The sequence below is a fragment of the Malurus melanocephalus genome, unplaced genomic scaffold (assembly GCF_030028575.1).
Source record: "Malurus melanocephalus ecotype Western Australia unplaced genomic scaffold, MMel_1.1 scaffold_181, whole genome shotgun sequence".
Lineage (NCBI taxonomy): Eukaryota > Metazoa > Chordata > Aves > Passeriformes > Maluridae > Malurus > Malurus melanocephalus.
Genome location: NW_026623413.1, coordinates 376,777 through 393,000, shown reverse-complemented (window position 1 = coordinate 393,000; position 16,224 = coordinate 376,777). Strand labels below are relative to the sequence as shown.

Sequence of the window (16,224 nt, the reverse complement as noted above, 5' to 3'; positions counted from 1 at the left end):
GTCCCGCCGCTGCCGTGCCGGAGCCGCTGGGTCACTGGGTTCTCCCCCCGGAGTCACTGGGTTCTCCCATCTGGATCACCGCACATTCCCCGATCCCCTGTTTTTTCTGCCCAAACCGGGTTCCGGGTTTCCTCTGCACCATTTCCTCCTTGAAGAAGCGGGCACCGGAGGCTGCAGGGGCAGGCTGAGGTGCCGGGGCTCCCTCTCACCCCGCAGATTTGTGCTTTTCCCTGGAGGGCCGGGAGCTCCGCGTTCAGAGTTTCCAAAGTCACTGCTGAACTCTGGAAGATTGAGCACAGAGCTCGGGCTGCAGAGCGGATCTCCGAGATCCCTTAGCAGCAAAGTGTTTAAATGCGCTTTTACAGCGCACCCGGAGAGCCCCGCGGAGAGCAGAGATCGCTGACAGCCGGCGCTGCCGCTGTCCAGAGCTTTAGCGCTTGTTTGCATTGACGCTCGCATCGCCACTTTGCATCTTTGTGACTTTACGCACCCTCATCTATGACTTTACGGGGTTTTTTATTGCCGTGCGCTCAGGGTTTCCTCCCGCTGGGAAGGCGGGGGCTCGCTGCCGAGCTGGGCAGCTCCCCGGGACGGTTCCGYGGTGCTGGGGTCTGTTTGGGACCATGGAGGATGGATTTTCTGCTCTGCAGGGTCTGTTCTGGTGCTCTGTTCCTGCAGGCTTTAAAGGCAACCAGAAAAGCTGCCAGTGATGCAACACGGTTTAATGATGCCATTTATGGTGGCTTTTTTATTTAGTTAATGCGGATAAAGAGGCTCTGCGAACTTGCCTGCTCGTTAATATTGCACATGTCCATGTTTTGCGTTTTATTATTTTGTATCCTGCAAACAAATGTTGAACTGAAACCTTGAGTTTCTTCAAGAAGAACTGGAAATTCTTTGGATAAGATACTGTCCAGGACAGGTATTTCAGAGAGAGTCATTTTCTCCTTTTTGATCCGAGATCTTCTGAGAGAAGCACCTTTGTCAGGGAAATGGCTTTCTGCAGAATGTTTCTGTCTCTGTGACGCATTTCCAGTAATATATTATTTATTCTAGCAAAGGGTGAGAGCTTTCCAGGTGGCAGCATGTCTAGGAGACACTTGAGACCTGATTCTTGGTTCTTCAGCTTTCTGGTGAGTTTTACACTTTTTGGTTTTTTTTTATTCTGGTTATTTGAAATGATATTAATGTTTCTCTGAATGTGTTACAACACATCCTCTCCACCAGATCGGTCTGTCCAGGAGCCTCCTTGCCTTTGCAGCTTTTGCCAAGAACCAGACTTCTAAAGGTTAGTGTTTGTATCAGCACTCTGTGTGTTTTACAAGTAGTATCCAGCACAGAGAAACAAAAGGTTTCTGGTGGTGGAAACAAAGGTGAAGAAACTTCTTCTGTTATCCTGTTTTGTGGCTAAAATGCTGTTTGCAGAGCTGGTATTTGCCAGGCTGTTTGCTCAGCTGCCCCACTGCAACTGCAAACCAAACAGWTTATTTTGTCCTTGCAAATTGCATCTGCAATTGCAGAAGCTGGGAGGAGCTGGGAAGTGGGGGTAAAACAAGAAAAGTTGTTTTTAAATAACTTCTGTGCTTTTCTGAGGGCCGTCCCTGGGCATAGAACAGCGAGCTTTTCCTTTGCACTGAGCGTGGTTTGTGTGTCCCATGGCAGTGTGCCCGGTCCAGCCTGGGGCACAGAGCTGCTTTGGRGACAGACTCACAGCTGTCCCTCTGTCCAGTATGGTCTGAGCTGGTCACCCTGTGCCCATGGAACAGCCCAAGGGCTGCACTGGGAGAGGAGCTCCTGTGCAGGATGCACCAGGCAGCGTTTTCAGCCCAGGCAGGGTTTTCAGCCCAGGCAGGGTTTTCAGCCCAGGCAGGGTTTTCAGCCCAGGCAGGGTTTTCAGCAGGGGGCTGGAGAGCATTTCTGTTTCCCCATGCTGTGTGTGCCTTTCCCCAGGTTTTGCTCCCGTCACAATTGAGACATCGAGTCACACGTACGAGTACGTGGCCACTGCTCTGGACTGGTGGCAAGCTGACAGGTTCTGTGGGCAGCGCTTTGCCCAGCTGCCCTTGGAACCCCAGGACGGCGAGCGAGATTCCTTCAGCAAACTGCTGCAGTCCCACCACATCAGAGGYCCTGTCTGGCTGAGGGAAAGGGACAGTGTCCTGCACAAAACAAAGAGGAGGCGTGAGTATAAGTGGCCATGGGCTATTTGGAGACATTTTCATTCTGAAAAACATGACTGGAAAAGCTGTCACTCATTTTTTTCATTGTCACTTTATTGGCCAGTCCTTCTTCCTTTGTGCTGACTGAAATTTCTCCTTCTAGGGGGCCACACCGTGCCAGTCCTGGTATTCAGAGACAAAACAGACACAAAATATGTGAAAGTGCTCCGTGACTTCCCAGCCCTGCCTGCTGTCACAGCCTGTGCCCACCTGCAGTGGGACACCCGSACCCAGGACATCGCCACCATCTTCTCCTACGCCGTTCCAGCTTTCATCAACGAGTTCCAGCTGCGTGGTTTTGTGGATGAGGAAGGCTTTGTTCGCTTTGCTCTCATAGTGCACGGSCACCACTCCCCTTACCTGCCCGTGTTTCGTGCTGATGGGCAGTGGCATCACTTCTGTGTCACCTGGCAGCAGGAGAATGGCACCTGGGCCATCTACGCCGACGGGAAAAGGAGAGCATCTGCCAGTGGTTTGTGTTCTGCGGGGCCCTCTGCCCCCCAGGCCATCCTCGGCCACGGGACCTTCATCATCGGGCAGGATCAGGATTCCCTCGGGGGCACCTTCAGGGCAAAGGAGTCCTTCAGTGGCAACGTCACCGACCTGCACATCTGGCAGAGGGTCCTTGGCRCCCAGCAGATCGAGAAAGTTCGCTCGTGCTGGGTGGTGGAGCAAGACCTCGTTTTTGGGTGGGGCTCCAATGCTCTGGAGGTGGAGAGCACTGTTGAGACAGTGACCACACAGCTTCTTTGCCCAGGTAGGTCTCACTGTCCTCGTGGCCTCAGGCCAGCGCTGTCCTTAGAGAGGGAATTTGTTGCAGGGAGGGAATTCATTTAGGGAATGATGCTGCTCCTTGGGGAAGAAAAGAGGAGCACATTCAGAGCTGGGCTGGGCAGTTTACAAATTGTACTTGAAGTCACATCRTCACGAAAGCCTTGGTCACTGGAGACCCCTGCAATGGCCCTGGCACAGATGGCTGTAGATGGCTGTTCAAGTGTCTTGAGCTAATAATGGGATTTCTCTTCCACTGAGAGAAAGAGCTTCCAGGGCAGGGATGCCATCCCATTTGCACACCTGGTCCTTCAATGGTCTGTTGGAAGGAGGGGTTGGGGCTCTCAGCCAGACTGAGGTGACAATACTGACCAGCCCCCAACTCAGGACGTGGCACGGCCACCTCCCAGTTTCTTCTGGAGAGCAGCTCCAGCTGGGAGCCGTCTCTGAGCCCCGTCCCTGCTCTGCTCTGGCCCTGGGGCTGCTTTAGGACCAGCCCCTGGTGTTTGTTGTACAGGGTTTGTGAAGCACTGCAGGAGAAGCAGAACCTGCTGGGGACAGCGTGTCCCTTCTGCCTGTGTGTGTCTCCACAGGGCCCGTGGAGGAATGCAGAGTTTGGGATGTTGGGAGTCGTGGATCCAGTTACACATCTTGTYTGCAGACTTTGCCTTTCCTCTGTGGCTACAGAAAGGGTACAGCCTCTGTTGGTCATTTGTCCATTGTTTGTTGTGCATGCACTCGGGGCGGTCCCAGGGGGTGGTGGCCAGGGCTGGGGGGGCTCGGGCCAGCTCAGAGGGGTCACACAGAACCCACCCCAGCTGCCTGACCCTGACAGGGGATGGGGTGGCTCTGCCCCAGCTAGGCAGTGGTGGGACACATTCCATGGTTTTGGGATGCAGAGCTGTGGAGASCCTCCCAAGCCAGGCATCTCCAGGCTCATTGRCCAGCGGGGCATGGGGAGAGGCAGGAAAGGAGGGTTAAACTCCAGACAGGATCTTGTGTTCAAAATAAAATACAGCTGTGAAGTCTCCCTGTCCTGCCTGTCGTGCAGACTCGGCCATCTGAGGCACTTGTTAACCATGCTGTTGGTCAGCACAGCAGTGCTTCTGCTTCTGCTTTAYCCCCAGATGCGTTCCRAGAGCTGAGGAGAGCTCAGCAGGAKCCCAGYCCTGCCCTGGCCAGCCGTGTGAACGCCCTTGCAGAGAGGACTGTGGTGAGTCCTGCAGCCCCCAGGCCCCTGCAGCTGCTGGGGTGGCTGTGCTGACCACTGCTGCTCTGTTTGAGGCCACTGCTAGGGGTTGTGCCTGTGACCTTTCCTGAGCTGCTGCTGGAGATGGTGACCAGCACAGCTCTAATTGTGCTGTGATCAAACAAAGTGACATTGACCCACCTCTCTGAGGGCAGGAGCCTGGACAGGAGATCCCCTCCCCAGAATATTCCTGCCCTGACACCAGCAAGGCACAGCCGATGATCAGGGAGGGTCAGGGCTCTGCACTGAGCTAAACCATCCTTTCCATGACAGATTCCTGAGAGCGTCTTCACGAGTGGAGTGCGAGACATGAACCTCTCTGAGGCTCTTGATGCTCTCGATGTGTTGGCGGCTGTTCTGAGAGAAGGACAAATGCCCAGCCTTGAGCCACCTGACCTCCTTGCAGTGCTTCAGCTACTAAAGCAAGTTTCAGATATGGAAGTGCAGGAGGGAGATGAGCTGGACATGTTGGAGCAGTTGGGCCAGTTTTTCATGGAAATAACAGAGCTAATTCTGGAGGAGCAGAACGCTGGCACGTGGTCATCCATCAGCCAGGTAATGGTGTCWCCAGTCTGGTTGCCACGTGCCACATCTGCTGTCCTTGCATGGTCACCTGCAGCCTCAGTGGCCACAGTCTGGCCGTGAAAATGCTGCAGGAAYGGAGCCCCTTTGCCAGCTCGGAGCAGGGCCAGCTGCTCTCCTGGTGCCTCATTTTTTGGAGGGACAGCCTTGTGCAAACAAGAGCAGCGTGGTGGTGCCTTCCCTGCAAACCCCTGCAGTGGCTGACTCAGCTCTCCTCAAGCTTCTCCACCTCGTCAGCGTGCAGTGAGGGTTTGCAGATCCCCGTTTTTGTGCAGTTTCCCTGCTCCCAAATCCTGCTGCTGGCAGGGCACGGCCCTTCCCTCTGTGTGTGCGCTGTTCCTGTGCCACGAGCTGCTTGTCATCAGCCCCCGCACTGCTCCAAACACTGCCAGGCTTTGTGTGAGGGAGGAATTCCCTCCATCCCASCCCTGAGAGGCTTTTCTCCCCTCTCACGTGTGTCTTTGGTGCCTGGAGCAAGGTCTGCACTCTCTGCCTGTGCCGGGAGAACTCGTGACAGTGTCTGGCATGGCCAGTGCCCCAGGAACCGAGCCAGGGACAGCAGAGATGAGAGGATGCTGAGTTCACCTCACTGCTCACCCTGGTGAGGTCTCCATGGCTGCAGTCACTCTCAGCTTCTCCACGGTGGCACAAACCCAGCTCTGGCACGGTGTGCCCGGTGCATCTGCCGAGGGAGAAGRGCAGGAGCTGTGCCATGGACGGGTGGCACTTGGGCACCACAACAAGATCCTGGGCAACGGGGCCGGGCTCCTGCTGCCCTTCAGCTGCACTGCCTATTTCTGGGGAAAACCTTTTCCAGCAGGAGCAGATGGCTGTTCTACAGATTTGCAAAAATCARGAGCCAAGTCTAAAGATCTTTCTTTCCAGAAGCTCATTTAGTTATTTATTTCCATGCTGTTCTAATGGCTTTTTATGCAGAACGGCAAGTTTCCCTCATTGCCAGACTCGTCTCCTTGCTGAAGGRACTGGGAACACCCTTTGTAAAGAAATCACAGAAAACCAAAGCCAAAGCCTTGAGTCCMAACTTCTCTTTTTTTCTGCCAAACATTTAAGGGAACTCGTGTGAGCTGTGGGAAGGGAGGGGTGACGGTGCAGGTGTTGATTTCCRTTGCTCTGTGGGTGTTTGCAGGTGATCAGGGGGCCCATGGCTGTTGTTGAGCTCTGTGACAGAATGGGGTCACTCCTGGTGCCGCTGCTGACTGCAGAGAGGACGAAGATCACCATCCAGCACGGGAATATTGGTGAGTGGCACCGGAATATACCTCAGTGCCACCCTCCTGGRTCCCAGCCCGTGCCCCTCCTGGCTCCTCTGGCTCTCCCTTGCCAGCCCTGCAGCCTGCTCCCCATTTCATTTCCTCTGCCCAGAGTGCCACCGTGTGAGGGCTCCTCTTATGCAGAGGGTTGCAAGAGGATTGTACGAAACCCTTGGGCATGGGAGGAACTGRGCCCAGATGCCCCAGTTTGCCCAGMAAGGGACCCTCTGTGGCTCTTGGCTGGCTGGCAGTGTCCTTGTGGCACTGTGCTGTGGCAGTGGCTCTGGAGGAGGGCTGTACCCGGGTTCAGCAGCTGCTTTTCCCYGCGCAGGGATGGAGCTGAGGCAGCTGGAGCTGAGCGGGCAGGAGCTCARTGGTGAAGCCTACGTGGTGCAGACCCCTGAGAGAGGCAGCCACGACCTCATCGAAATTCCCGCAGAAGAGATAGAAAGGCTGAAAACCAGAGGTTTGTTATGACCCCTGAACTTCTCTCGATGCTTCTGCAGCACCTTCCTTAACTGTACAAAGTGTTTGCCCTGCACTGTGGAGAAGCGTGGGGAGGGGACACCCCTGTGAAAGGGAGATGGGGAGAGGCAGAGATYCTGTACAGCCTCTGCAGACACTTCTGAGGGTATTCTGGACACCAAGGGTCACCCCCAGGTGAGGGCAGCGGTGCCCAGAGCTGTCCCTGTCCCCACGCTCTGTCCCTGCAGGTCTCCACAGGGTCACAGTGAAGAACATGTGGTTTGGTTACGGCTCCCTGCAGCGCTGCCTGTCCAGCRCCGGCACCAGCGCCGTGTCCCAGGACGTGACTGCCACTGATGGGGGACAGAGGTGAGTGAAACAGAGCCCCCCGCACCCCAGGGCTGCCCTCAGTGCCCCAGGAGTGCTCATTTTCAAATCTGCATCGGGTTTGTGCCTCGATTTTGGGGTCACCTTCACCCTGATCCGGCTGGGGCTGCCTGTGCACGGAGATGCACCGATTTTGGGGACTCCTGCGGGCCTCCCGGGGTGACCRGCTCTGCCGGGGGGACAGGGACAGAGCCCCCAGGGGCCGCCGCAGGGTCCCGGCCGGGCGGGCAGGGGGGTCCCTGGGGATGGGGGCGATGGTGGCTCCCGGAGCGAGAGCCGGGCCCGCCGCTCTCCGGAGCTCCGAACACTAGGGGGGGATGGCCGCCCGCTCATCATCCCACACACCCCGCAAATTCCGGCTCACACCGCACATCCCGGCTCATCCCGCACATCCCGCAAATCCCGGCTCATCCCACACACCCCGCAAATCCCGGCTCATCCCGCACATCCCGCAAATTCCGGCTCATCCCGCAAATCCCGAACATCCCGCACATCCCGTAAATCCCACACATCCCGCACATCCCGGCTCATCCCGCACATCCCGGCTCATCCCTCACATCCCGGCTCATCTCGCTCATCCCACACATCCCGCAAATCCCGGCTCATCCTGCTCATCCCGCAAATCCCGTGCCCAACCCTCCCTGGAGCCCGGAGCCCCCCAAGAGCCGTGGGGATCYCTCCACTGCCCCATCCGCCCGGAGCTCCCCGGTTCCGAGCCCGTCCCGCGGCGGCCGTGCCTGTGAGCAGCATCCTTTCCCCGCAGGTACCTGGGCACCGCSGTGGGCACCGCTGTCATCTCCTCCACCCTGCTCAGCGACCAGCGGGAGATCAGCGCGTCCGTGCGCTACCGCCTGCAGCACCGCGCACAGGTACGGGCACGGCACAGCACGGCACAGCCCGGCCCGGCCCCACAGAGCTCCGGGTGAGGGGTGCCCCGTGCCAGGGCTGCCCCCGAGCCCCCCGGGCCATGGGGAGGTGCTGGTCCYGCACTGACCCTGTCACAGCCACGGCAGTGACCTGTCCAGCACATGCTGACCTCTTCTCTCCCCTCTCTGCTGCAGGACCTGCCCGACACKCTGGTGGGGCCCATCTGTGCCTTCTGGAACTTCAGCCTCAGGTGCCTGGTTTCAGTTCGGGTCCCCATATTCAGTTTTATTTCCACTGGAAAGCCAAACATATTAGTGTAATGGTAAGAATAGGGATCTAGATTTTTTTGCCTCCTTTGTGTGCTGGAGCAGAGTGCTTTCCTGCAAAGATTTCCTTTGGAGAAGTCACTCACAAGCAAGTGCCCTTTAATGAGGTACACACAACTAAAACAGAAAGCCCYAGTTAATTTTGATTGCTGCCTGTGACAAAGAAGATTTGCTCCAAGATATACGGCCCAAAGACACGCAGGACTCGCAGCCCCATAAATCCTGCCTGGCACCGGGRTGTGTTTTTGCAGAATGTCCCTGCAGTGAGAGCACCGAGGCTGTGATATATTACAGATTGGTAATTAAGTCATTCAAGTGAAAAAGCCCTCCTCAGAATCCCAGGCTTGCAGCAGGCATGGGGAAGGTGGGCAGGGTGTGTTTTTGGAGGCAGATGGTGCAAAGGGTGCCCGCAGCCCTGCTCTGGTGCTGGGGCTGAGCTGCAGCCGTGGTCCCTGCCCAGGCAGCTCAGAGGGAATGGCTTGGACAGGCTGGCATCTCCTGGGGATCCAGAGCCTGGTGGCACCGTGCTCGTTTGTGTCAGGCTGGGCTGGTGGGGAGGGGTGACATCACCAGCCCAGGGAATGGGCAGCACAGGGAGCTCTGCCAGAGCTGTGCATCGCTGGGTTCTGTTTGGAGCTGTGAGGGCTGAACTCTGCCTTTGAATGCACACATCGATACTGGATCTATGTTCATGGTGTGCCTGCTGGGTGAGGCAAAGCTGCTGAGACACAGGGTAAACCAAAGGGAAGTCCATGTCAAGCCCTGTCTGTGATATCCTCATCTTCCTCCTTTCAACTCTGTTTCTTCTGGGAGAATGGCATTCCTGTCATGCCCTGGCTTTCTGTGGGGGTGGAAGTTAATTTCTGTGTGTTTCCTCTGCTTTTGCTGTGTGTTAGCCCAGATGCTGGTGGGATGTGGTCCACAGCCGGCTGCTCCGTGGTGATGTCTCTCCCGGACTCCACTGCCTGTTTTTGCAACCACAGCACCAATTTTGCCATCCTGCTGCAGGTGTACGAGATGCAGGTACGTGAGGAGCCTGTCTCTGCTGCTCTGGGGTGCCAGGACTGCCAGCAGCCTGTGACCAATTCATGGGGGACTTGTGTCTTCTATCATTTCATGAGCAGAGGACCTCCAAGGAGGAGTTCACATTGCAGATCCTGACCTTTATTGGATGTGGAGTTTCCTTCTGTGCCTTGATAGTCACCTTCATTWTATTCTTGGTAGTTCGGTAAGAAAAGCCTGGACGCTTGTAGCCTTCTCTGTATTTTTTATTTGATCTTTAACTTCAGAGATTTGTCAGGGTGTCCTTGTGAGGGTGGGGAGGTGGRAGAGGCTGTGAGCTGCCCCATCCGTCTCTGTGGAGATGTTCTCTGAGCTGTGCCCGATGTGTCTGTGGCAGCATTTCTATCAATTGCTAACGATGTTTACTATAAAAGCTGCTCTGCTAGAATTAATTTTTATAAAATAAATGGAGCAAGGACTGTGTTCTGTGAGTGCCAAGCCTTCTGTGTCACTTGGCAAGCACAGAGATCAGCCTTGTGAGCACGGCAGTGGCTTCCTCCTCCTCCCCCTCACTGCTGCTCCCTGAAACCACTGGCTGAGCAGCTGTGTCCAAACGTGTCCCCAGCACCAAGCAGGGCTGTCCCCTGCCCCTCAGACTGTCACCTCTGCAGTGAGGGGCAGAGTTTGCCCGGGCAGGGAGGACACGGGCACCCTTTTGTCCGGCACCAGCTCAGGGGTCCCTCTGTCCCTCCTCAGCGTCCCCAAGAGTGAGCGAACAACTGTGCACAAGAACCTGATCTTCGCCCTGGCTGCAGGAGAAGCTCTGCTCATGTTCAGTGAGCTGGCCAAGACCAACCAGGTGAGCTCGGCAGGAATATCCCCTCAGCCCCTGCGAGTGGGCTCCAGCATCCTGCCAGGGTGACAGAGCAGTGCAAACCCCTTCATAATCACCCGTAACTGGCATTTAAACCCTTTCATTGACCACCTGTAACTGGCATTTAAACCCCTTCATATTCACCTTTAACTGGCATTTAAACCCTTTCATTGACCACCTGTAACTGGCATTTAAACCCCTTCATATTCACCTTTAACTGGCATTTAAACCCTTTCATTGACCACCTGTAACTGGCATTTAAACCCCTTCATATTCACCTTTAACTGGCATCTAAACCTTCATTGATCACCTTTAACTGGCATCTAAACCCTTTCATAATCACCCTTAACTGGCATCTAAACCCTTTCATAATCACCTTTAACTGGCATTTAAACCCTTTCATAATCACCCATAATTGGCATTTAAACCCTTTCATTGATCACCTTTAACTGGCATCTAAACCCCTTCACTGATCACCTTTAACTGGTGTCTGGGGTAGCTCTGTGTCCCTGTTTGGAGATGCTCATGTCCTCGTTGTTCAGCCGTGGTTTCTGTCCCTGCAGGTGCTGTGTTTCACCGTCACTGCCTTCCTGCACCTCTTCTTCATGGCAGCCTTCTCGTGGATGTTGGTGGAGGGGCTTCTGCTCTGGAGCAAAGTGGTGGCAGTCAACATGAGCGAAGACAGGAGAATGAAATTCTACTACGTGACAGGCTGGGGTATCTGCACACTCCYCTCCCTTTGGTCCTCAGGAAAATGCTCAATTTTTTTTTTTTCTAGTGAAAGTTTTAATAGGATAGATTCGCTAATGTTTGATTTAATTTAATATGAGAGCTGGGTGCCAGTGCCCTGCAGAGGCTCTCTTGAATTATTTGTCAGATTGACAGAGTAAAAGTTAAGCAGCATTTCTGTTATATTTCTAAATCCAAGTGTTCAATTTAAAGAAAAAAATGGAGGAGGAGATTTATGATTAAGTTCTCATTCTTGGAGAGTCTCACTATTGTCTGATAGTAATTAAATATAAAAGTGCTCCTCACTAAGCACCTTTTATTCTGAGGGAGCCCTRGAATTCATTTGAATAAGCTGAGTTTTGTGTCCAAGAGGAGCCTCTCTGGGGATGTGCTGCTCGAAGAGCACACACCTAGTTGGACACTGGGCCACCACTTCGAGTATTCTGGATTGTTTTATGTCTTTGATTGTCCATTTTGTTAAAAAAGCAATCTGAGGAATAAATTGCTTTGGTCAGGACGCAGGACTTGGAATGCTTTATACCTYAGAGAAAGATGCTGACAGCCTGTAAATCTGGCAGTGTTGAGCCAGGGCAGATTTCAGCTGCAGAGAATTGATGCTGCTCGTGGGTTTTTGGAGGCTCCCGCTGGACTGTGCCTGCTCAGGGGGGTTTTGTGGCAATTTTCTGGTGCACAGGGCTCTKCATGGGGCAGCTCTGCTTCACCCAGGGTTTAACCTGTGTTTTTCCCTGCAGGGCTCCCAGTCCTTGTCGTGGGGGTGACCCTTGCATCTTCCTTCAACAARTACGTGGCAGCCAAGCACTGCTGGCTGAACGTGCAGAACAATGTCATCTGGGCCTTCGTGGGGCCGGTGCTCGTCATCCTGGCTGTGAGTGCCAAACCCTGCTGGCAATCTGGGATCCCTTGGGGCCAGGTCCTGGAAAAGCAGGGCAGAGTCAGGGCTGTCAGCACCCTGTGCCGGCTGTTTTTATAGGAGAAGTGTTGCTTTACTTCTTATAGACTTTTGCAACACAAATAAGCATCTTATAACTGCTTTTTGATAGGAAAAAGTGCTTTAAGGAAATGTTGCTGACCAGTTCTTGGTTGGCTGTTAAATCAGGAATGTGGGGTGTGACGTTGCCTTAGCTAAAGGTTTGATTTTGATACAGGAACATCTACATCCTTGAAATATCATAAAACAGCAGAAGAAAAAGGTGCAATGTGTGAGGGCTCCAGAATAGACATTTAGCGGGAAGGAGCAGCTTTGGGCTGAGTTTCCTGGCCGAGCTGAGGCTGCAGAATGTCCCTGAGTGCAAGAACTCTCCCCTGGCAGGTGAACACCTTGGTGCTGCTCCGCGTGGTGACGGTGACAGTGGCCAGCGCCCGCAGGAGATCCAACATGCTGACCCCCAACAGCAGCCTGGAGAGCCAGATTGGAGCTCAGATCTGGTGAGCAGGGCCTGGCTCTCCCTCTGTGGCTGCTCTGGGTGTGAAATACCTGGGATGGTGTTCGGTTCATGGAGGAAATCCTTCCYGTGAGGGTGGGGAGCTGCAGCCTGAGTCATTGCTTTATCGTGCTCTGTGGATCTTTATTGTTGTTAGCTGGCGCCGGGTACCCCTGCCAGACACGCATTGTTCCCCCGTAGCATAAATAAATTTTCCCAAATTTACACAAGTGCAAAGATAGGGCATTGCTGGAGGGCAGGGTGACATCCATGTGCAAATAAAACAACTCGAGAAACCCTCCTTGCGGCAGAAATTGGGGGAAAATCGCTGTTTTCTCATGGCTGCTGACGTCAAAGAGCCCCTTCTTGCTAACTTGCAGCGATAAATGCAGAGCAGGGCTGGCACATTGGGGTCTGGGGGGTGAAATGTTTGSTTTTTCCTGTCTTGTTTGTGGTGTTTCCTCTCTAAAGGCTCCAGGCTAACCCTGAGCCCTTCCTCCCTGCAGGGCCACGGCCAAGCCGGTGCTGGTGCTGCTGCCCGTGCTGGGGCTCACCTGGCTCTGCGGGCTCCTGGTGCACCTCAGCATCGCCTGGGCCTACATCTTCATCCTGCTCAACTCCCTGCAGGTGGGTCCGGGCTCTGGGGGTCCCCAGCTCGCAGCAGAACCTCCTGTTCTTCAGTGGCTCTGTCCTTGGAGCCAGGGACACCCTCCAGCCCAGCCTTCCCGAGCCACTGCGCTGTTTAGTCTGAGCAAACCCAGCTCATCCTCCCGAGATACAGAACGTAGCTCTGGAGACCTTGTTCATCCAGTGGCCCTCAGCACGAGGCTGGCAGTGTCCTGTTCAGATTGTTCCTCGTGCTGGGTTTTCTGACACCGGTGTGCTTTCAGAACGGCASTTACGAGCTCATTAGGGGTTTTATTTGGTGCTGTAGTGGGCAATTAAAGTGGAGCAAGATGGGGCAGTCCCTGCTGCTCTCGGTATCCTGGGATGAGTGAGGCTCTTCCCGTGGTACAGGGCTGGCCATGGGTGTCCGTGGGTGTCCATGAGTGCCCGTGGGTGTCCCTGGGTGCCGTGGGTGCTGTGGGTGCCATGGGTGCCCGTGGGTGTCCGTGGGTGTCCATGGGTGTCCATGGGTGTCCGTGGGTGTCCGTGAGTGCCGTGTCCCCGCTGGAGCAGGGCTGCTGCTGCTGGACAGTGTCCAAAGTCACCCCCGCTGTGTCCTTGGCTCTGCTCGGGTGGGGTGCTCTGGGATGGATGTTTGGCTCCTGTTCAGATGTTCTGAGGGTTGTGACCCCGGTGATTGGCACAGGCAGAGCCACCTTCCCCYGCCTCAGGCTCAGCTTTACTGCAGAGAGCTGAGAGCCAGGAGCTGAAATCCTTTMCCCCATGCAGCTGCTGCCCAGGGATGCTCCCAGGGCCAGGGGCAGCTGTCCGGGGATCTGGAGAGATGCAGGAGTGTGTGTGGACCAGCTTTGAGCGGCCTTGTGTGGACACCTGCGAGTTTAGRGGCTCTTTCTAGCTCTGAATTGCAAGACCTTGTGTGGATCAGATCATCTCCTTCAGCCTCGTCATTCCTCTTCGTCACCTGGCTACACTTTAAAACCCTTTTCTTGTCTTGGTATCTTGCAGGGCCATGGCCACGACTGCCATATTTCAGCCATGCTGTTATTAAGTTAATGTTAATGGGGAATTCTGAAGGGCAGAAAGTAACATCATCACCTGATGCATGAAGCAATCCTTARTATTTGCTTCTGAGTTTACTGTTTCCATCAAAAAACTTCAAAGCTTTGAGCAGGCTGTTGGCAGTTAAGAGAGCAGAGCAAATCGTGTCAGTCACAGCAGCCAGGAGAGCTCAGCTCTGCACCAAGCTGGGGCTGTTCCTAAGCCCTCAGGGGGGACAGAAAGTCCTGGAACATGTGCTCACCACCTGCGGTTCAGAGCACCGGCAGGGRCCTTGCAAACCTTGAGGGAAGGCAGCTGTAGATGGAGCCAGAGAAACACTGAACACCCCAGAGCATCCTGAGCACCCCGAGCATCCTTCCCTGGGGAATAGAAATCACGGGAGCGACTGGGCACAGCCCAAAGCTCTGGGATTCAAGAGTGTCCGGCTGCCATCCCCTTTCTCTGTTCCCCTGGACGCTGGTGCTGCAGCTCCTGTGTACAGAGCAGCCGTGTCCGTGGTGCTTTCCCCACACTCCTGGCAGTGCCCAGCAGCCCTGGCAGTGTCCAGAGCCCTGGCAGTGCCCAGAGCCCTGGCAGTGTCCAGAGCCCTGGCAGTGTCCAGAGCCCTGGCAGTGCCCAGCAGCCCTGGCAGTGTCCAGAGCCCTGGCAGTGTCCAGCAGCCCTGGCAGTGCCCAGAGCCCTGGCAGTGTCCAGCAGCCCTGGCAGTGTCCAGAGCCCTGGCAGTGTCCAGCAGCCCTGGCAGTGCCCAGCAGCCCTGGCAGTGTCCAGCAGCCCTGGCAGTGCACAGCAGCCCTGGCAGTGTCCAGAGCCCTGGCAGTGCCCAGCAGCCCTGGCCTGGCTCTGCCNNGTGAATCCAGGCCTTATGGCCATGGTGCAGGGCTGCTCGGGGCTGTCCTGTCCTGGCACAGGTCCAATGGAAGGGTCCAAGGCCAGGCAGGGGCTGCTGCTGCACATCTCCACTCTTAGGGACAGCAGGAGGATGGCAGGAGTGTTAATGATAATTAAACATTGCATGGGTCTGCTCCTGCCGTGCTTGGGGTGCTGAGCAGGAGCAGAGCAAGAGCAGGGCAGGAGCAAGGCAGGAGCAGAGCAGGAGCAGGGCAGGAGCAAGGCAGGAGCAGAGCAGGAGCAGGGATGGGCAGGAGCAGAGCAGGGCCATTCTCCCCCCGCCCGCCACTGCAGCTGGGCCTCCTCTCCTTCCTCGCTCTCCTCCTCCTCCCTCCTGCCCTCTCCTCTCCTCTCCCCCTCCCCAGGCTCATCCAGAATGATTCTTTCAAGGAAGACCTGCCTTGGAAGCCTGGCCAGAAATGTGGTCTGGGGGAGTGAGCGGCATTGCTGGCTGAAGGACAGGTCAGGGCTCGGTGCCAGGGGCTGCTGCCACTGCCAAGAGCTCRCAGATGAGCGCAGGGCTCGCTGAGGACAGGATGAATTGCATCTCTGGCTGCAGCTGATTTATCTAGCTGYGATAACGAAACACCCCACAGATAAAACATAAATCTGCCGGGCCAGATAGGGCTGCCTTAAAGCCAAAATCGTGGGTCTGGAGCTGTAATTAGCCCCAGGCTGCGGCCCCCGGGCTGTGCTCACTCCGGCCTGGCCTGGGCACTGTCCCTGGGCACTGTCCCTGGGCACTGTCCTGGGCACTGTCCCTGGGCACTGTCCCTGGGCACTGTCCTGGGCACTGTCCCTCAGCACTGTCCCTGGGCACTGTCCTGGGCACTGTCCTGGGCACTGTCCTGGGCACTGTCCCTCAGCACTGTCCCTGCACACTGTCCCTGGGCACGTCCCTCACACAGCTGTGCCCAGTGTTCAGTGGTGGCCAGGATGTCCCTGCTGCTGGCCCTCAGTGTGTGCCCTCCATCCGTGCCACCTCACCCCTGCCAGTGCACAGGATCCCAAACCAGCTGGGCATCTGTGCCACCTCTGACCCTGCCTGTGCTCTCTCCTCTGCAGGGCCTCTACATTTTCCTGGTGTAYGCAGTCTACAACAGCGAGGTAAGAGATGCCCTGGCTGGGTTCAGTGACAGAGCTGTGCTGGCACCAAGGGTGACAGGGTTGTGACAGTGGCAGCACAACCCCGACTGTGCTCCTGCAGCAGGGATTTTTCTCCATGGCTTGCTGGAGAATCTGCAGTAGTTCTGGAGCTGCTGTGGCCTCTCTCATGTCCTTGCTCTGCCCCAGGTGAGGAATGCCATCCAGAGGATGAAGGACAAGAAGAAAGCCCTCTCGTTCACAGTGAGTTGGAAGGAATCCCCTCTGCCCCTCATCCATCAGGAACCCACCAGAGGAGGGTCCCAGCTCTGCTGTGGGTCTGCTTGGAGGGGATGAGGATGGAGAGAAATCTTATTTTTTTT

The 16,224-nt window shown here is 55.6% G+C and overlaps 1 protein-coding gene across 1 annotated transcript in view; it reads left to right on the top strand.

The window, feature by feature from the left end:
• The first annotated feature begins 1,085 nt into the window (after positions 1-1,085).
• The window catches only part of ADGRD2 (adhesion G protein-coupled receptor D2), a 19,646-nt gene continuing 4,507 nt past the window's right edge, over positions 1,086-16,224 (top strand). Inside the window, exons 1-21 of the mRNA XM_057372893.1 lie at positions 1,086-1,133; positions 1,228-1,288; positions 1,951-2,181; positions 2,323-2,976; positions 3,584-3,682; positions 4,118-4,203; positions 4,513-4,794; positions 5,969-6,080; positions 6,424-6,558; positions 6,806-6,926; positions 7,708-7,813; positions 8,006-8,061; positions 9,034-9,160; positions 9,262-9,365; positions 9,896-9,998; positions 10,577-10,730; positions 11,495-11,628; positions 12,073-12,188; positions 12,691-12,811; positions 15,824-15,865; positions 16,052-16,105. Coding sequence (XP_057228876.1) covers positions 1,086-1,133; positions 1,228-1,288; positions 1,951-2,181; positions 2,323-2,976; positions 3,584-3,682; positions 4,118-4,203; positions 4,513-4,794; positions 5,969-6,080; positions 6,424-6,558; positions 6,806-6,926; positions 7,708-7,813; positions 8,006-8,061; positions 9,034-9,160; positions 9,262-9,365; positions 9,896-9,998; positions 10,577-10,730; positions 11,495-11,628; positions 12,073-12,188; positions 12,691-12,811; positions 15,824-15,865; positions 16,052-16,105 — 2,946 coding nt within the window. The remainder of the gene's footprint in view (positions 1,134-1,227; positions 1,289-1,950; positions 2,182-2,322; positions 2,977-3,583; positions 3,683-4,117; positions 4,204-4,512; positions 4,795-5,968; positions 6,081-6,423; positions 6,559-6,805; positions 6,927-7,707; positions 7,814-8,005; positions 8,062-9,033; positions 9,161-9,261; positions 9,366-9,895; positions 9,999-10,576; positions 10,731-11,494; positions 11,629-12,072; positions 12,189-12,690; positions 12,812-15,823; positions 15,866-16,051; positions 16,106-16,224) is intronic.